The sequence below is a fragment of the Cnephaeus nilssonii genome (genome assembly GCF_951640355.1).
Source record: "Cnephaeus nilssonii genome assembly, chromosome: 12".
NCBI lineage: Eukaryota > Metazoa > Chordata > Mammalia > Chiroptera > Vespertilionidae > Cnephaeus > Cnephaeus nilssonii.
Window position 1 is genome coordinate 27,099,901 of NC_137083.1, and position 19,968 is coordinate 27,119,868.

Genomic DNA, 19,968 nt, shown 5'->3' on the forward strand with positions numbered 1-19,968 from the left:
TATCTATTATCAATATCATTATTGCTATTTATAGCAGCATTTTATTGAATAGGAAGGAATCTACTTTTCAGTTAGAATATTGAAATATACCCCAAGATAAAAAATAATATTTAAGCCTAGACATGTTAGACTTCACTTCTGTGACAGGAGTTGGCTTTGTATTAGGTGAAAAATGAGTCATAACATTCCATAAGAGATGCAATTGTTAACTAAAGGCACTTTTATTGATGAAATTCTCCAAGGTATTAGCATCTTCAGAAAGAACATTTAATGAAAATTTAAAGATGTGTTTTACATTAATCAAAGATACTTTCTACCATCTACTCTTAGAAGTAGGCAGCTGCCAGAAAATAAAACTCCCGGATAGATTCTCAAATATTTCGTGTCAGATGACAGATATAGAGAGACAGAACAGAGACTGCTACAGGAAGTCCTTGAATAATGGCAGCTATACCTTCCTGTTAAATGTCCTAGGTTCTTATGTCTGATTTCCTCCAAAGCAAGGAACAAGGGGCTATGGGGTTACATTTCTAAATAAAGGCCTGAAATTCAACTCTCTTTAGAAAAGCTGACAAACCCTATAGTTAGCAAATAAATGTATGTGGGTTTGATCATGTAACAAATTGTTTCCTTTTTTATAGTGGTTGCTGAGAAGCTCAGAACCAAAATTTCTGGCCACTTTTAGTAAAGTATATAGAACTGAAAAGTTATTTTAGGCATTAACTTTACTCCATGGCTTCATTTTTTTCCACTTTCTATCTTCCCTGATTAGTCTTTCCCCTGATTTTTAAAAATATATATTTTTATTGATTTCAGAGAGGAAGGGAGAGGGAGAGAGAGAAACATCAATGATGAGAGAGAATCATTGATTGGCTGCCTCCTGACTTTGACTGGAATCAAACCTGGGACTCTTCAGTCCATAGGCTCTATCTACTGAGCCAAACTGGCTAGGACCACCCGCACCGGCCCTCCCCCACCTGCCCCCCGAAAAAAAAAAAACAATACAAAACACCACCAGTTTCTCTACCCCAGGGTTTTCACATATGTGTGATCCTGTATAAGTTTTTGAAATATCTAAAAAAAAATGTTTTTGGAACAAGAGAGGATATAAAGGAATCATTAATATGTGAAATGCCTCTGAAAAGTAGTGTAAATGTGGAAAACATAGAAGTTAGCAATCATTCCTCTAGTGCAGCAATTTTCAACCTTTTTCATCTCATGGCACACATGAATTAATTATTAACATTCCGTGGCACACCAAAATATATACTTTTTGCCACTCTGACAAAAAATAGGTATAATTTTGATTCCAGACAGCTATTGTTGTGTTGGCTATTGTCATTCTTTTTATTTGACAACCTAAGGGAAAAGAGGTTAGTGCCCCTGACTAAATAGTCAGGTATTACATGTTTGGAAATTTCTTGGGACAACACTGGTTGAAAATCACTGCTCTAGTTAATATCCTCCCAACATCTTCAACTCTTTATTTAAAGTACATTATTGAAAGACTCTCATAAAGGCTTTAGAGGAAGCTGTGTGAAACTTCAAGCTGTTCAATCATGACTTAAAAATCATACACATAGACAACAGTATGGTGGTTATCAAAGGGGAATGGGAATGGAGGAGGATGAAGAGGGTAAAGGGGGTCAAATATATGGTGACAAAAGGAGACTGGACTTTGGGTGGTGAGTACACAATACAATATACAGATGGTGTATTATAGAACTGTATACTTGAAACTTGTATGTTATTAACCAATGTCATCCCAAAATAAATTTTATTTTTTTAAATAAAAAAGATCCATAATCAGGTAGAGAAAATAGTCAAAAGCCATTCCTTTTTTATTTGCTCACATTCTCAACCAAACATTCAGTCCTGGCGCCGCATTCACCTGGCTTTATGTTTCACGTGTACATGGTTTGCAGCTCATGCCTGAATCAAATAATCCATCTAATTCAACACTCCGTCTCGTAATCTGATCTTTGAGGTATCACATAGGATACAAGGGCTGAGTTTATAAAACTGTTACTGGAAATCAGGGAGACTCCTGGAGAAGTATACTGATAAGACGGGGCAGAAGAGCTCCAGGTATGAGGTTTCAGAAGCCTGAACACAGATGGCAAGGGCGCCTCCTGCTTTAGGTATGACAATAGTGAGCTGTACATTTACAGGGTGGGGTAGATGAGATTTAGATGGACATATGAAAAATGACTCACATAGCAGAGTTCCTAGAGGGCAATAGGATCAGGTTTTAGATAACTATAAAACCACTATGAGTCAACAGTGGCATGTAAAACTAAAAGCTGATCCCGTGAATAAGGCTGCAATAATAAATCTCTAGTGTAACTTTCAGACCTCATGTGCCCAGAATTGAGTTAATCATTATCCTTGACTGGTAACATACCATTATCTTTTTCTATGCAAGTATCTTTTTTATTTTATTCATCTGTTTATTTTACCATGCATTTTGGAGGCGTCATTGGCTTTTCACATGAAGTATAATTTCTATGAAATGAACACATCTTAAGGGTACAGCTCTATGAAATTTCTGTGTTTTCATCAGTGTAACCACTAACTAAACCAAGATATAAAATTATGAATCTTAAAAAATAAACAACAAAGGTTATCGAGCAGCAAATTAGTTTATTTGGGAATAGCAGAGGAATTGTAATTTTGGACATGCAAACTATGGTGGACCATCGCCAAGTACAACATGCCAAAAGGGAGGTCAGTTTGGGAGGGGATTTTTGGAGAATATTGGGGAGGGTTGTTTTAACAGGAGCGCATTAGTGGGGGCTGGGGGCAGTGTACAAGGTGGTGGCAGTTTCTTATTGGCAATGAGTGCAAAGCAGTTGCTATTACTGAGACAGGCAGGGAAGAGGAGAGCTCTCCCTCCATGGCTTCCCAGGTCCATGTTGAATAAGGTTTCCCTTATTCATTTTCACGAAGTATTTTTTGTGCCACTCCCCAGAAAATATTGCCCTGCCAGAAGGTACCCACTGAAGTCTACTATAATAGATTAATTTGCCTGTTCTTGAACTTCATAGAAATGGTACCTTACATTATGTTTTCTATCATTACTGGCACATTTAACTTTATTAAAACTGCCAAATAGTTTCCCAAAGTGGCTAAAACAATTTATATTTCCACCAGAAATGTATGAACATTCCACTGACTCTACCTCACCACCACTATTTGGTATTGTTTTAAGCCATTATGCTAGATATACAGTAGTATCTCATTGTACTTTTACTTTGCAATTCCAAGATGGTTAAAGATTCTGGGGCAGTTTTAGATTCCAATTCATCACATCCACCCATGTGACCATGAAAAGCCCCACTGGTTTCTCTTCTCCCAAAAGGCCGGGTCTAGTCCTCAACCTCAGCCTAGAATGAGCAAATGCCCCAAAGCTTACCTAGGAAGGGATCTTCTCTCTCTGGAATTTTTATCCAACTAGTCCTTGTCATGAAGTCCATCTACAACTCTGTGAATACTTCAAAAATATGTTTTGTAATTTATCTGACTTCTTTTTTCCTAGTTGTTATAGTGGAAGTGCTGGTGTCCCGCTGGAATCTACTACATCACATTGGGAAGTGGGACCCCTTCCATTTCTTCTTCAGTCAGTTTTGGTAAATATATTTTCAAGGAATTTGTTCAGTTCACTTCAGTCTTCAAATTTACAGCATCTGATATTTGTGCCATCTCTTTTTTTCTTGATCACTCTTTCCACAGGTGTGTCAATTTTATTACTCTTTATCAAGAACAACTTTTGGGCTTCTTTGATTCTCTCTGTTGTAACTGTTTCCATTTTATAGATTTCTGCTCTTATCTTTATTTTTTCCTTCCTTTCATTTAGTTCTGCTTTATTCTGTTGTTCTTCTTTGATCTTATTAAATTGACATTTAGCTTATGCTTTCTGGAGAAACCAAGATGGCGGCATAGGTAAACACCTAAACTGCTGCCTCGCACAACCATTTCAAAACTACAACCAAAAGACGGAACGAACACCATCCAGAACCACAGGAAAGCTGGCTAAGTGGAAATTCTACAACTAGCTTACGCTTTCTTCTAGTTTTATAAAAGCATTTAGACTATACATATCCTCTCCAAGTATTATTGACACTGTATCTTAAAATTTTTTAATGCAGTACTTTAAAAAAATTGTATATATTTAAGGTATAAAACATAATGATTTTATGTACATACTAGAATTGCAATGCAAGAAATTCATGCAAGAGTAGGCCTTCCTTCCCCCGGCTGCCTGCACTGGCTTCCCTCTGGCACCCGGGACCCGGGCTTCATCCAGAAGGTTGTCTGGAAGGACATCCAGAAGGATGCCGGTCTAATTAGCATATCATGCTTTTATTATTATAGATGTATAGTGACATGACTACTATGGTCAAGCTAATTAACATACCATCTCCTCACACAGATATCATTAATTTTTGTGATGAGTGTACCTGAAATCTACTCTCTTAGCATATTTCCAAGCATTCAAAACAGTACTATTAAGTATAGTCATCATGCTTATACATTAGCTCTCTAGACATCTCTACATAACTGCAAATTTGTATAGTTTTGCCAACATCTGCCCATCCCTTTCCTCTCCAACCCCTTGTTATCCCTTTTTCTATGAGTTTGACTTTTTTATTAGATTTCACATATAAATAAGAAATACAGTAACTTTCTCTTTCTGGCTTATTTCACTTAGTATATCATCAGACATGCATTCAGGTTGTCTTTATATCTTGGCTGTTGTGAAAATGCTACAATAAACATGTGAGTGCAAATAATCTCTTTTAGATAATGATTTCATTTCCTTCTGATATATACCCAGAAGTGGAATAGTTAAATCATATATAGTTCTATTTTTAATTTTAGGGAAAATCTCCATACTCATCTCCATAAAAGCTATACCAATTTACATTCCCCCACCAACAGTGTACAAGGGTTCCCTTTTCTTCTTATCTTTGCCAAAACTTTATTATTATTATTATTATTATTATTATTATTATTATTATTATTATTATTATTCAGCCTGGTCCTGGGGCCAGACCATGTGCCTAGGTCCATAAAAGCCAGCTTTGGAGGCTGGGAGGCTCACTCTATGGGAGCTAATCTGGAGTCTGGGTCCATGGGGCCCAGCCCAGCACTGGGGCAAATACAGAGCCTAGGTCTGTAGGAACCAGCCTGGCTCTTAGGTGGGGCAGAACCTGGGTCCATGGGAGCCCACCTGCAGGCTAGGTCTGCAGGGCTTTGCTATCAGGGTAATACTAGCTTCATAAAATGAACTGGTGAGTTTTACCACGTTTACAGTTTTTTTAGAAGAGACTGTGTAGATTCAGTGTTAATTCTTTAAATGTCTGGTAGTATTCTACAGTGAATCTTTCTGGGCCTGGAGATTTGAGGGGAGATTTTTTTAAGTTAAAAAATCCAGTTCTCTGCCTAGTTAGCATGGCTCAATTGATTGAGCATCATCCCGTGCATCAGAAAGTTGCTGGTTTAATTCCTGGTCAGGGCACATGCCTGGGTTGTAGGTTTGATCTACAGTGATGACATGCAGGACACAGCCAGAGGCAGTCTCTCCCTCTCCCCCTTCCCCCTCTCCCTCCTCTTCTCTCTCTAAAATCAATAAAAACATTTTTGGGGGGTTAATCCTCACTTGAGGATATTTTTCCATTGATTTTAGAGAGAGTAGAGGGAGAAACAAGAGAGAAACATCGATGTGAGAGAGACACATCAATTGGTTGCCTCCTGCACACCCCCCAACCAGGGCTAGGGAACCTGCAACTGAGGTATGTGTCCTTGACCAGAGTCAAACGCAGGACCCTTCAATCCCAGGGCCCAAACCAGCTAGGGCAATAAAAACATATTTTAAAAATCCAGTTTTTTTTGAAGTTCTGAGACTATACAAATGATCTATTTAATATTGAGTGAGTTGTAGAAGTTTGTGTTTTTTGAGGAATTAGTCCATTTCATTTGAGTTGTCAAATTGTTCATAGTACTCATTATTGTCCTTTTGATATCTGAAAGTTCTTAAATGATATCCATTGTTTTGTTTCTGATACTGGTAAATGTGTCTTCTTTTCTATTCTTCTTCAGTCTTGCTAGAGATTTGTCAATTTTATGATCTTTTCAAGTAAGCAGATCTTTACATCACTGACTTTCTCCATTATATTTCTGTTTTCAATTTATTTCTATTCTTTATTATTTCCTTTCTTCTATTTGCCTATATTTTATTTTGCTCTTCTTTTTCAAAGTTGTCTAGGTTTCTGGGTTAAGAGCTTAGATCAAGCATGTCAAACTCAAAGACTAACATGGACCAAATAAACAAGGTTTATGTTTATGTGGGCCACAAAAAAAACCAAAAGCTTCAATTTCCATACAAATGTAGGTTTATTTTGATAGAGACATGCTGAATACAAAGGGCTGAAATGAATAATCATTAACATAACAGAAAACCTTAATAAAAATTAATATTTTTCTTGAACATTAACTTACCAGATACTGAATAACTGCACAAATTAATAAGCGTAATGCAAATAAACCTGTTTCCGAAAGCGAAACATGTCCTATTGCATACACCAAACAAGTCAGTACAAGACTAATGACATGGCAATCGGCTGCTAAAATATTCACTACTAGTATTAGTGGAGAGAAATGGTGCACCTACATGTAAGGCGCTAAGGGAAATAAATGCAACATGATTCAAACATTAGCAAACATTGTAGTTCGTTATTAATAATTATGTATAACAGGATATTGTAAAAATTAAGTTATGAAATTTTTATTAAAATGTTTCTTACATACCGTTATATTGGCTGTGCCACAAAAATATTCGTTGTGGGCCGCATGTGGCCCGTCGGCCATGAGTTTGACATGCTTGGCTTAGATTATTGTTTTGAGACTTTTCTTCTTTCCAATATATGCATTTATTGCTGTTTCTTTTAACACTGCTTTAACTGTGTCCCTCAAATTTTGATATGTTGTATATTCATTTCCATTTACTGCAATGTCTTTCTTTTGCTTTTCTTTGGTTCATGAATTATTTAGGAATGCATGGCTTTAGTGTTTAGTAATTTTCCTTTTCTTTCATTATCAGTTTTTAAGATTCCATCATACATATTTTATATGACTTTAATTTTTTTTTAATTTGTTGAACTTATCTTGGACACTTAAAAGACTGATATTCTGCTGTTGTTGGATGGAGTGGTCTGTGATTTAAAACCTGTTGGTCAATGGTGTTGAATTCTTCTCCATTCTCGCTAATGTCCTGTCTAGTTGTTCTATCAACTGTTAAAAGGAAGATGTTGAAATATCCAACTATAATTGTGGATTTGCCTAAAATGGAAAAGTTCTATCAGTGTTTGCTTCACATGTTTTGCAACTTACTTGTTTGGTGCAAACACTGTAAAATTGCTCTGGAGTCTTGTTGGATAAACCTGTTTATCAGTATATAATATTCCTCTGGGTTAATATTCCTTGCTCTGAAATATACTTCATCTGGCCTTAATATAGCTATTCCTGAGTTTATTAATATTTATATTATATATTTTGCCTATAATTTTACTTTCAACCTACATATATTGTTTTATTTAGAGTATCTTATAGACAGGATATCCTGGGTCATGTTTTTAATCCAGTATACCAATTCTGCCTTTTAATTTCTGTATTTAGACTACTTATATTTAATGTCATTATTTATATGTTAATACTTTTGTCTATTATTTTTTGTTTCTTTTTATTCTCTAATTTTCATATCTCTACCTTATTTTCCTGACTTCCTGTGTGTTATTTGAAATTCTTTGACAATTCCACTTTTATCTACAGTCTTTTTAAGTATATAACTTTGTATAGCTTTTCCTAGTGGGTTGCTCTAGATATTACAATATACATGAACTAGAGGCCCGGTGCATGAAAATTCATGCATGGAGTGGGGGGGTCCCTCAGCCCAGCCTGCCCCTTCTCACAGTCCGGGAGCCCTCAGGGGTGGGAGTCGACCCGGTGATCAGGGGAAGGCAACACGTGATGCCCCCATCACACCTCTGCTGCTGCCACTGCCGACAGCGCAAGCCTCAGCTGGCCCTGATTACCTGCGCCTCGTGTGGCCCTGGGCGGCTGGGGGACTGAGGGAACAGGGGGACTCCAGAGGCAGGCGTCCTGGCGGGGCTGAGGGGACTGGGTGCTGCCATCTTGTGGCTGTGGACACTGCCATCTTTGAGGGCACGGCAGTCAATTAGCATATTCCCTCCTTATTGGCTGTGGGCGCCACCATCTTTGAGGGTAGGCAGTTAATTAGCATAGTCCCTCCTTATTGGCTGTGGGCATCGCCATCTTTGCAATGGCATGAGGGTCAATTAGCATATTCCCTCTTTATTAGATAGGATAATTTATGACAGTGTAGTGGTACTATTTTACTAGTTTGAGTAAAGTGAAGAAATCTTAGTACCTATATATCCCTTTACCTTATCCACTTTTAATTATCTTAACTATTTCCACTATATACATTCAGACAGTGCTTCAACAAACAATTTAGAAAACCAACTAGGAGAAACTCTATCATTCTTATCAATATTTTTGCTCACCATGTTCTTATTTTCCTTCCTAATATTCCAAGGTTCCTTCTCTAATCATTTTCTTGCTGTTTAGATAACTTGCTTTAACCATTCTTTTAGGGTAGGCCATGTTGGTTGCATTATACATTCCCCTCAATGGTACACAAGAGTTCCTTCCACCATACTTGTTATTTTCAATCTTTTTTTTTTTTTTTAGCAATTATCATATGGTTGTGAAATGATATATTATTGTGGTTTTGGTTTGCTTTTCTCTAATGATTAGTGATGGTGAACATCTCTTCATATGCAAGTCCACTGTTCATTTTTTAATTGGATTATTTTTGTTGTTGTTGTTGAGTTATAGTTTTTACTATATTCTGGATATTAACAAGTCAGTTACATTATTTACAAATATTTTCTCCCATTCCATAGCTTGCCTTTTCATTCTGTTAATTGTGTCCTTTGATGCACAGTCTTATGTTTGATGTAGCCCCACAAAAGGGGCTTACTTTGAAGATTAGTATACCAAAAGCAATTTCCCTCTCCACTCATTTTTCTTTTCCCAGATAACTTAAAATTTGAACTTCTTAATCTATATAAGCTAGATTGCTGAAGGAAACTTCATCTAATTCACATTTTTTAAGAAGGCATTAAATCTTCTAGGTTTCTCATTGTCATAGTGTTGTAAAGGAGTAAAATTCCCACCAGATTGCCTATTTTGACTATTTTGTATTACTGTAGCTGTGAGATATGTGAGCTTTTCACTTTTACTGTTTTTTTAGAGAGTGGAAGGGAGAAGGAGAGAGAGGAAACATCAATGTATGAGAGAGTCATTGACTGACTGCCTCCGGTACGCACCCTGACCAGGGACCAACCCCGCAAGCTGGGCATGTGCCCTGACAGGAATTGAACCAGTGACTTTTTAGTACATGGGATGACACTAAACCAACTGAGCCATACTGGCCAGGGCAAAAGATATTATTCACTTTCTATGCATACAGAAATTACTAACCAAAAATAATAGCTTTAACCTTAGATCACCATTCCAGCATCTTTATGTCTCAAATGGAAGGTAAATCCTAACCTTGAATTTATATCTACATTTGGAGGCAATATTCCTGTGCATTATTTCATAGAAGTGGGCCTATATAACCTATTTGCCATAATTCCCCAAGCTTATCTCCTCTGTTAATTAGATTTCTCCCATGATGGCTTTATCAAAATGACTCACATTTTGGAGCCATTTAGGGATTGTACTTAAAGCTATTTGGATTTTATGTTTTCTAACCAGTGCTATATTTCTGTAACCCAGATTGCCATGAATATTCCAGATACTCATCTTCCAACTTGTAGACCAAATAGTAATGCCATTTGTTACTGCCCAGGAATAAGCCATTATCAATTCTTATGTGAAAAATTAATATCATTTTTCCCTACCCAGCAAGCTATCCCAGAAGTCATGGAACGGAAAGGCTCCCACATCAAATTAAGATGCTTAAGGCACATGGCTTATTAAATCAATTTAAATACACAACAAAAGATCAGGGAGAAGATATGGGATAATACACTTTTTAAGTTACAAGAAGGTAGAAGGATCTTATTATCCGAGTTACGCAAGATCCTCTCTCCTCTGCTGCATCAGCATTCTCCACCAACTGTATAATTTTGAGAACCAGAGTTGAGGTCTGTCCAAGGGGGATCAACATATGGAAAATACAATGAGTCAATGACATGCACTTGCTCTAATCAAGTACAGAGAGATGCAGAGGGACATGTATGCCTGACTACAGCTATAGCTCACTAATCAGCCTCATAAGCTATTCTGGATTTTATTTCTGTTTCTTGAGTAGAGGGCCCAAAAGATAAAGAAGGTGTTACCCAGTTAAGACCCATTTAAGACCTTAACAATACCAAGTGCTTCAATTGTGTCTTAATAATATTTAATATCTATTTGGCCCCTCTATCCCTTCCTATGTTTAACACTCATATGTTCTATATACTTTATCTACACCTATCATAGCATGTTTCACAACTATTTGCTTCTATACTTAGTTTCATATCTCCTCATTTCACAAATACTTCTCTATTTAGTTTCATATATCCTCCTTTGTTTCTCTTATTTTCTATAGCAGAATTGAGTATTTTATAATACTAACTCACATTATAGCAAATAAGCATTAATGAGGATGAAATGTCTCTATATATACTGTCTGGAAGTGCCCCAACATATAGTTAGTGAATAAAGCAAGGTGACAAGAATTGTGTATACTATGCTGTCTTTCATTGGCCGGGGGGGTGGGGGTGGTGCGGGGCGCGGAGAGGGAGAGCAGGGAGAAGAGCTGTATTTGGTAGCATTTTTCTGGTAGGATACAGAAGAAACTGGTAACACTAATTTTCTCTCAGGAGGATAACTAGATAGCATGCACAATCTTTGAACTTTTAAAACTGCATAAGAAATACATATTACCTATTGGAAAAATTGGTTGATTATTTTAAAATTTATTTATAAAAATATTAATTATATATTTTTCTATATACAGATATCAGAATGGCAGCACAACTAAACCTGCCAGAAAATACAGATGACTGGACAAAAGATGATGTAAATTGGTGGTTAGAGAGTCATAAAATTGACCAAAAATACAGGCAAATCTTGACCACACAAGATGTGAATGGAGCAGTCCTGAAGTTTCTAACTAAAAGTCATCTCATTGATATGGGCATAACACATGGACCAGCTATCCAAATAGAACAACTATTCAAAAAATTGCAGATAGCATCCTCTGATGATCCTATTCAGACATGTCAGAAGAAAAAAGGCAGTAAAAAGGCGCCTAAAACACAAACTTTGATGCAAGAGGAAAATGAAGAAACTTCAAAGCAAAAACAAAAGGGTAAAGAGAAATCAGATATGGCTAATGCCTCTACAAAGAATACAGTTTCTAAGTCACTAAAAAGTGAGTTCGTAGAAGATGAAATAGATGACACAAAGGAAAAGCAGCCATCCATAGAACTGACATGTGTATCATATCCTTTTGATGAATTCAGTGACCCATATCGTTACAAAATGGATTTTTGTCTACAGCCTGAAACAGGACCACTCAATCTCATTGATCCAATACATGAATTCAAAGAGTTCACGAATACAACAAAAGCCACAGAGGAGGATGTTAAAATGAAATTTAGCAATGAAGTTTTCAAATTTGCTTCAGCTTGTATGAATTCACGGACCAATGGCACCATTCATTTTGGAGTAAAAGACAAGCCCCATGGAAAAATTGTTGGTGTGAATGTCACCAATGTCACCAAAGAAGCCCTCATTGACCACTTCAATCGGATGATCCACCAATATTTTGAAGACCATCAGGTCCAAAAAGCAAAGAAGTGCATTCGAGAGCCAAGGTTTGTACAAGTTTTACTGCCAAACAGTACTCCATCTGACAGGTTTGTTATTGAAGTAGATGTCATTCCAAAATACTCTGAATGTGAACATGATTATTTCCAGATTAAAATGCAAAACTGCAACAACCAAGTATGGGAACAAAGAAAACATTTCTCAGTGTTTGTGCGAGATGGGGCCAGCTCTAAAGACATCATGAAAAAAAAGGTAGATTTCGAAATGTTTAAATTAGGTTTAAAAGCATTGGCAGAACATAGAAAAGAAGCAGAAGAAAAATGCAGAATAAAAACAAATAATAAAAACAGTGAGGGTCCAAAGCTTATTGAATTGTTGACAGGAAATAAGGATTTGTTAGATAATTCATACTATGAATGGTACATTCTTGTAACAAACAAATGCCATCCTAATCAAATAAAACACTTAGATTTTCTGAAGGAAATAAAATGGTTTGCTATATTGGATTTTGATCCTGAATCTGTGAACAAGGGGGTAGTCAATGCTTACAAAGAAAGCCGAATAGTAAACCTTCACTTGCCAAGTCTATATGTAGAGGGGAAAACCACACCAAACGAGAAGATTTCTAGTCTGAATCTTTATCAGCAACCCAGCTGGATTTTCTGCAATGGTAGGTTAGACCTTGACAGTGAAAAATACAAACCCTTAGATCCAAGCTCATGGCAAAAAGAAAAAGCATCTGAAGTCAGGAAATTAATATCATTTCTTACACACGAAGACGTAATGCCAAGAGGGAAGTTTTTGGTGGTATTTCTTTTACTCTCCTCTGTGGATGACCCAAGAGACCCCCTCATTGAGACCTTCTGTGCTTTCTACCAAGATCTCAAAGGAATAGAAAATATATTGTGTATTTGTGTACACTCACACATATGTCAGAGATGGAAAGATCTACTTGAAGCAAGATTAACAAAACAAGATGAATTATCAAGCCAATGTATTTCTTCTTTAAGTCTTGAAGAGATCAATGGTACTATTCTTAAACTAAAATCTGTGACTAAATCTTCACAGAGATTTTTGCCATCTATTGGTTCATCGACTGTCCTTCTAGAAATGGAAGAAGGTATCATGACTGCTCTGGAAATTCTCTGTGAAAATGAATGTGAAGGTACACTCTTAGAAAATGATGAAAAAAAATTCCTTGAATTCAAGGCTTTAAAAGAGGAAGACTTCTATAGAGGTGGTAAAGTATCATGGTGGAACTTCTATTTTTCTTCTGAAAACTATTCTTCACCTTTTGTCAAAAGGGATAAATATGAAAAACTTGAAAGAATGATTCACAGCTGTGCAGATTCTTCAAAGTCAACATGTTCCAAAATTATTCATCTGTATCATCATCCAGGCTGTGGTGGGACTACCTTGGCTATGCATGTTCTCTGGGAACTAAGGAAGAAATTCAGATGTGCTGTGCTGAAGAACAAGACAGTGGACTTTTCTGAAATTGGAAAACAAGTGACTAATTTAATCACCTATGGGACAGCAAACCATCAGGAATACTTACCTGTACTGCTTCTCGTTGATGATTTTGAAGAACAAGGTGATATCTATCTTCTGCAGGCCTCTATTCAAACAGCTATAGCTAATAAGTACATCCGATACGAGAAACCTCTAGTGATCATCCTAAATTGCGTAAGATCACAGAATCCTGAAAAATGTGCGAAGATGTCAGACAGTATCGCCCTAATACAACAACTATCTCCCAAAGAACAGAGAGCATTTGAGCTTAAATTGAAAGAAATTGAAGAGCAACATAAAAACTTTAAAGATTTTTATTCCTTCATGATCATGAAAACCAATTTTAATAAAGAGTACATAGAAAATGTTGTCAGGAATATCCTGAAAGGACAAAATATTTCCACCAAGGAAGCAAAGCTCTTTTCTTTTCTGGCTCTTCTTAATTCATATGTGCCTGATACCACCATTTCACTTTCACAGTGTGAAAAGTTTTTAGGAATCACATCCAAGAAGGCTTACTGGGGGACAGAAAAACTTGAAGATAAGATGGGCACCTACTCTACAATTCTGATAAAAACAGAGGTCATAGAATGTGGGAAATACTGTGGAGTGCGCATTATACACCCTTTGATTGCTATCCGCTCACTGGAAGAATTGAAGATAAGCTATGATTTGGATAAAAGTCAAATTATGTGGGATATGCTAACAGAAAATGTGTTCTATGATACTGGTATAGGAAGAAGCAAATTTTTCCAGGATATGCAAACACTGCTGCTCACAAGACAGCGAATTGAACATGAAGGTGAAACAGGAACTTGGTTTTCCCCATTCATTGAAGCATTACATGAAGATGAAGGGAACAAAGCAGTTGAAAAAGTATTACTGGAAGGTATTCTTCGGTTTAACCCAAATGCATTCATTTGCCAAGCCTTGGCAAGACATTTCTACATTAAAGAGAGGGACTTTACCAGTGCCCTTCATTGGGCAAATCAAGCAAAAAACATAGAACCTAACAATTCTTATATCTCAGATACACTGGGTCAAGTCTACAAAAGTAAAATAAGATGGTGGATAGAGAATAATGAAAGAAACAGAAACATTTCAGTTGCTGATCTAACTGAACTTTTGGATTTAGCAGTTCATGCCTCAGAAGCATTCAAGGAATCTCAACAGCAAAGTGAATATAAAGAGGATGAGGCAACGGAAAGGTTTAATCAGAAGTCAAAGAGGCGGTATGATACTTACAATATTGCTGGTTATCAAGGGGAGATAGAAGTTGGGCTCTATGCAATCCAGATTCTCCAGCTCATTCCTTTTTTTGACAATAAAAATGAACCATCTAAAAGAGACATGATCAATTTTATATCAGGAAATAGTGATATTCCTGGGGATCCAAACAATGAATTTAAATTAGCCCTCAAGAATTTTATTCCCTATCTAACTAAATTGCGATCTTCTTTGAAAAAGTCCTTTGATTTTTTTGATGATTATTTTGTCCTTCTAAAACCAAGGAACAACATTAAGCAAAATGAACAGTCCAAAACTCGGAGAAAGGTGGCTGGATATTTTAAGAAATATGCAGATATATTTGGTCCCTCCGAGGAATTACAAAACAAAGATCTCGGATCACAGCTTAGTTTTCCACTTCGAGTAGAGCTGTATCGGAGAAGCCTAGAAGTTTTAAAAGCAGACAAGTTTTCTGGGCTCTTGGAATACCTTACCAAAAATCAAGAAACCATGGAAGATATAGTGAAAAAATACACTTTTCTCTTTGAACAATCCACTGTCAGAATCCAGCAAAAGGAAAAACAGAATTTCATCTTGGCCAATATCATTCTCTATTGCATTAAACCTACCTCCAAAATTGTGATGCCAACTAAAAAATTGAAAGATCAGCTTCGAGAAATCTTGCAACAAATAGGACCGTCTCATCAATTATCAGAACCTTATTTCTTAGCTTCCCTCTTATTCTGGCCAGAAAACCAAAAACTAGATCAAGATTCTAAACAAATGGAAAAACATGCTCGGTCACTACAAAATTCTTTCAGGGGGCAGTATAAACATATGTATCGTACGAAGCAACCAATTGCATATTTCTTTCTTGGGAAAGGTAACAATATGAACAGACTTGTCCACAAAGGGAAAATTGATCAATGCTTTGGAAAAACACTTGATATTAATATCTGGTGGCAGAGTGGAGAAGTATGGAAGGAGAAAAAAGTCCAAGAACTTTTGCTTCGTTTAAAGGGACGAGCTGAAAATAACTGTTTATACATAGAATATGGAATCAATGAACGAATCACAATACCCATCATACCTGCTTTCTGGGGTCAATTAAGAAGTGGTAGAAGCATAGAAAAAGTGTCCTTTTACCTGGGATTTTCCATTGGAGGCCCACTTGCTTATGATATTGAGATTATTTAAGAGCCTGATCTTCTCCCTGCAGGAATGTGATCTCAGTGCAATCTTTTTTTTTTTTCTTTTTTACCTAAGACTTTAAATTTCTCTTGAAAAAGAAAAAAAAAGTGAGAAATGTGGACAGTATCAAATATCTTCCTTGGTTTGTATAACACTATCAAGGACAAGATAAGGACAAGATAAGAAGGAGCTAGGGATGGAATTAGGAAAAGTGAATGTAATGAGTCAGTCCCACAGAACTCCACCACTTCCCCCAATTACCCAACCAAGGCATGGACTGAGGTAGAGTGCCTCCTTTCTTCTCAACTGGAAAAACTTTTCAGAATAGGAGAAAATAGTTATGATTCCAATACATTATAATATTGGGAAGCATTTCATTAAAAAGGTGAAATCCTCTCAAGCTGAAGAGCAACATTTGTTCTTACCAAGCACACCAGCACTCAAGGATCTTTCAAAGCAGAGAAGCAACCAGTTCTCTGAATGTCATACCCACAGAAGTCAGCAGATTTTACCAAAGCAGGCTGGAGAATTAGACTGCCTTTTAATGTAGCAGGAGGCAGTTGAGCAAAAGTGTGTGTGTGTGGGGGGGGGGGGGGCGGTTATAGAACTCTATACACACACACAAACCAAAAAAACAAACACAAACAAAAAACACCAGAACTCCAAAGCTAATGAATAAAAAGGTCTCTTGTGAAAAAAGACTAATTTGACTCCCATCCACGGAATCCTAACATACTGGGAAGATATGCATGTAACCTTTGCACTGAATAAGCACAACCGGTGAGAGGTAATCAAAATGCAATTTTCATCCAATAAAATTATGGACATGGACAATCACCAATGGTTGCAAAAACTGATAAAAAGCTGATAAACAACTTTATAGCAGATGAATCAGACTTTCCTAAATCCTGATCAATATTAACAGAGAGAGAGCCAGACATATGAGATTATAGGAGTGCACACATCACCAAATAATTGAACCTGAATCTGGATCAATTCAGGATCTTTCTTCCAATTGAAAGGAAATACAGATGTTGGATATGCTTCAAAGTAATTCCATGTGTAAAGTATGGAGATGGTGAAAGGAAAGTAGATAAACAGTATAACTGCAACAAGATGGGACATGAGTTAACAATTGCTGCATGAAGCATATATGGGAATTCTGTATACTCTTTTCTGTTCTTTGGACTATGCTCTTGAAATTTTATGTTATAAACAATTTCTAAAACAAAAAATACAATTTGTTTTTTCCTTCACAATTCCATTCCGATTTTTAATAGTGGGTTATGTGTGTGTTTGGGGGGGGGCGGGGGCGGCGGCTGCACACAGTCTCTTGCTCCTGAATGAAATTTCAGCTCCCTAACTTTCAGCTCACTCATGGTTTTTAAAAAAAATTATCTGGTTAAACACAGTCTCAATTTTAAAAATGAGACTGTCCAGTCACATTTTTCTCTGGGGCCACTTCCCACTTTGCCCGAGGTTTCAGTCTGCTCTACACAGACTGTCTCTTATGGAGTCCTTGTGTCTTACCAGGTGATTCTGTTGAACTCAAACTAAACCAGCTTAGACAGGTTCTCTCTCTCTCTCTCTCTCTCTCTCTCTCTCTCTCTCTCTCTCTCTCTCTCTCTCTTTCTCTCTCATAACTTACCGTGGGTGCACAAGAAACACTCATGGATGTTACTTCTACCACTGGTAGTTAGTAGAGCTAATTTCCAGTCTTGGAAACAATATGCCCCATAATATCAGGAAGACACAGGTCAGGCACTTCACAAAGACCTCTTGAAGTCCCCTCCCATTCCCCCATCCCCTGCTCTATAGGCTGGAGATGAGAGTTTCATGGTGTTTGGGAGAACTTTTGCCATAAGAACCTCTTCATAAATGCCTCTCTTCCTGAATGCCACCAGCTGGCTAACTATAGCCTGTAGACCAAATCCAGCCTGTCTTTTAAATAAAGTTTTATTGGCACACAGCTACATTCATTTGTTTAAGTATTGGCTATGGCTGCTTTTGCACTGCAACAACAAGGTTGAGTAGTTGCAACAGAAATCATATATCCCACAAACCTAAATTTTTACTATCTGGCTCTTTAGAGAAAAATTTTGCCAACTCCTACTTTATGCTATCAACTCACTTCTTTTTTGTAGGTCAGCTGTCTAATTGGTTCTTAGACATTTATTTTGCAAATATGCATCTTAGTTTATCACCTAATTTGATATCTGATTTCTATCATTTTAGGACCAAAGTTAAAACTTAACAACCTTTTAACACAATAATTTTTTTCACATTATAATAATCCAGGTCTAACACTGCCAAGAACAGCAGAGTAATAAATGTATGTGGGTTTTCCTTTTGCAAATAAAAATAAAACTGAATGATGCTAGATAAATTGGACAAGCTAATTGATCTATCATAATTCTTTTTACCCATTTAGCTTTATGTTTTCCTTAGGTCCATGGAATTTAGTCTTGAAAAACAGAAATTTAGAAGGTAAGATTGGAGAGGGTGCAGGCTGGGCTGAGGGATACCGCCCTCCCCGTGCACGGATTTCATGCACCGGGCCTCTAGTTTTTTATATTATTTTCTATCCCCTGCTGCACAATTTAGAATGTACTAGAAAAGAGTTCATATGCACTTAAATATTTATAGATTTTTTTGCACTTTATCGGCAAAAAACGCAGAGCCAGTTAAAATATGTATACTATTATTCTGTGTTTTTTTCTGTTGTTTTTTTTTTTTAATATGTTTTTATTGTTTTTTAGAGAAAGAGGAAGGGAGAGGGAGAGAGAGAGATAGAAACATCGATGAGAGAGAAGCTTTGATCAGTTGCCTCCTGCACATCCCCTACTGGGGATCGAGCCCACAACATGGAGCATGTGCCCTGACAGGGAATAGTACCAGTGACCTCTTGATGTACGGGACAATGCTCAACTACGGAGTCACACTGTCTGGGCCTTTTCTGTATTTTTAAAACTTATATATGTATACATACCATCATTAAAATATTGTAGCCAAGTTTCCAATTCTAAGGCAGTCTTAATAGCATGGTGGTCCTACTTCACTGAAAACCTTGCACATAAGTAAAAAAGTGCATTTTCTTTCATTAGTGGAAGAAGGGAAGTGTTCAGTTTTAAATCCAGAATCTACCCTTTAATGAGATTTCATCATCATCTCTTCCTAGTTGGAAGAAATAGAGTTTAAGCCTATATTTTAGTGTTTCGCGTAAGATGATGATTTACAAGTGTAAGTCCTGACCAGAAGCAAATGGCACATTCCAAAGGAGTTATTTGATGACAGTTTAATAAGAGAACTATTTTTAAAAAGTATAGGTAGGGTTTACACCAGGGATACAAGACTGACTGAATACTCAAAAATTAATCAACTACCAAAAAATTAATTAACTACCATATTAACAGGCTAAAGTAGAAAAATCACATGATTATATCAACTGATAAAAAATCATGTGACAATACTCAACATCCATTTGAGATAAAGTATCACAGAACATTAGGAATAGAGGAGGACTTCCTCAACTTAATAAGGAGCATCTACAAAAACAAACAAACAAACAAAAAACCCTACAGTTAGCAACATACTTAAGGTAAAAGACTGTGCTTTTCTCCTAAGACTGAGAACAAGGTAAAGATACCTGATCTTTATATTCTTATTCAACATTGTACTGGAAGTTCAAGCTAATGCAATAAATCAAGAAAAGGAAATAACAACGAACAGAAAAGAAAAAATAAAACTTTTCATTTAAAAATGACATAATTTTCTAAGTACAAAATCCAATGTAATCTACAAAAAAAAAAAAACACACACACACAAAAAAACATTCCACCTAGAACTAACAAGTGAGTTCAGCAAGATTATAGAATATAAAATAAAGATTCAGCCCTAAATGGTTTGGCTTAGTGGATAGAGCATTGGCCTGCTGACGGAAGGGTTCCAGGTTCGATTCCAGTCAAGGGCATGTACCTTGGTTGCGGGCACATCCCCATTAGGGGGTGTGCAGAAGGCAGCTGATCAATGTGTCTCTCTCATCGATGTTTCTAACTCTCTATCCCTCTCCCTTCCTCTCTGTAAAAAAATCAATAAAATATATTTTAAAAAATAAAATAAACATACAAA

General features: G+C 36.6%; 1 protein-coding gene across 1 annotated transcript in view; it reads left to right on the forward strand.

The window, feature by feature from the left end:
• Nucleotides 1-16,993, forward strand: part of LOC307107818 (uncharacterized protein) — a 43,022-nt gene extending 26,029 nt beyond the window's left edge. The window contains exons 5-6 of the mRNA XM_079785331.1: nucleotides 3,548-3,629; nucleotides 11,096-16,993. Of these exons, the coding sequence (XP_079641457.1) occupies nucleotides 3,548-3,629; nucleotides 11,096-15,846 (4,833 nt within the window). The 3' untranslated portion in view covers nucleotides 15,847-16,993. The remainder of the gene's footprint in view (nucleotides 1-3,547; nucleotides 3,630-11,095) is intronic.
• Nucleotides 16,994-19,968: the final 2,975 nt, after the last annotated feature.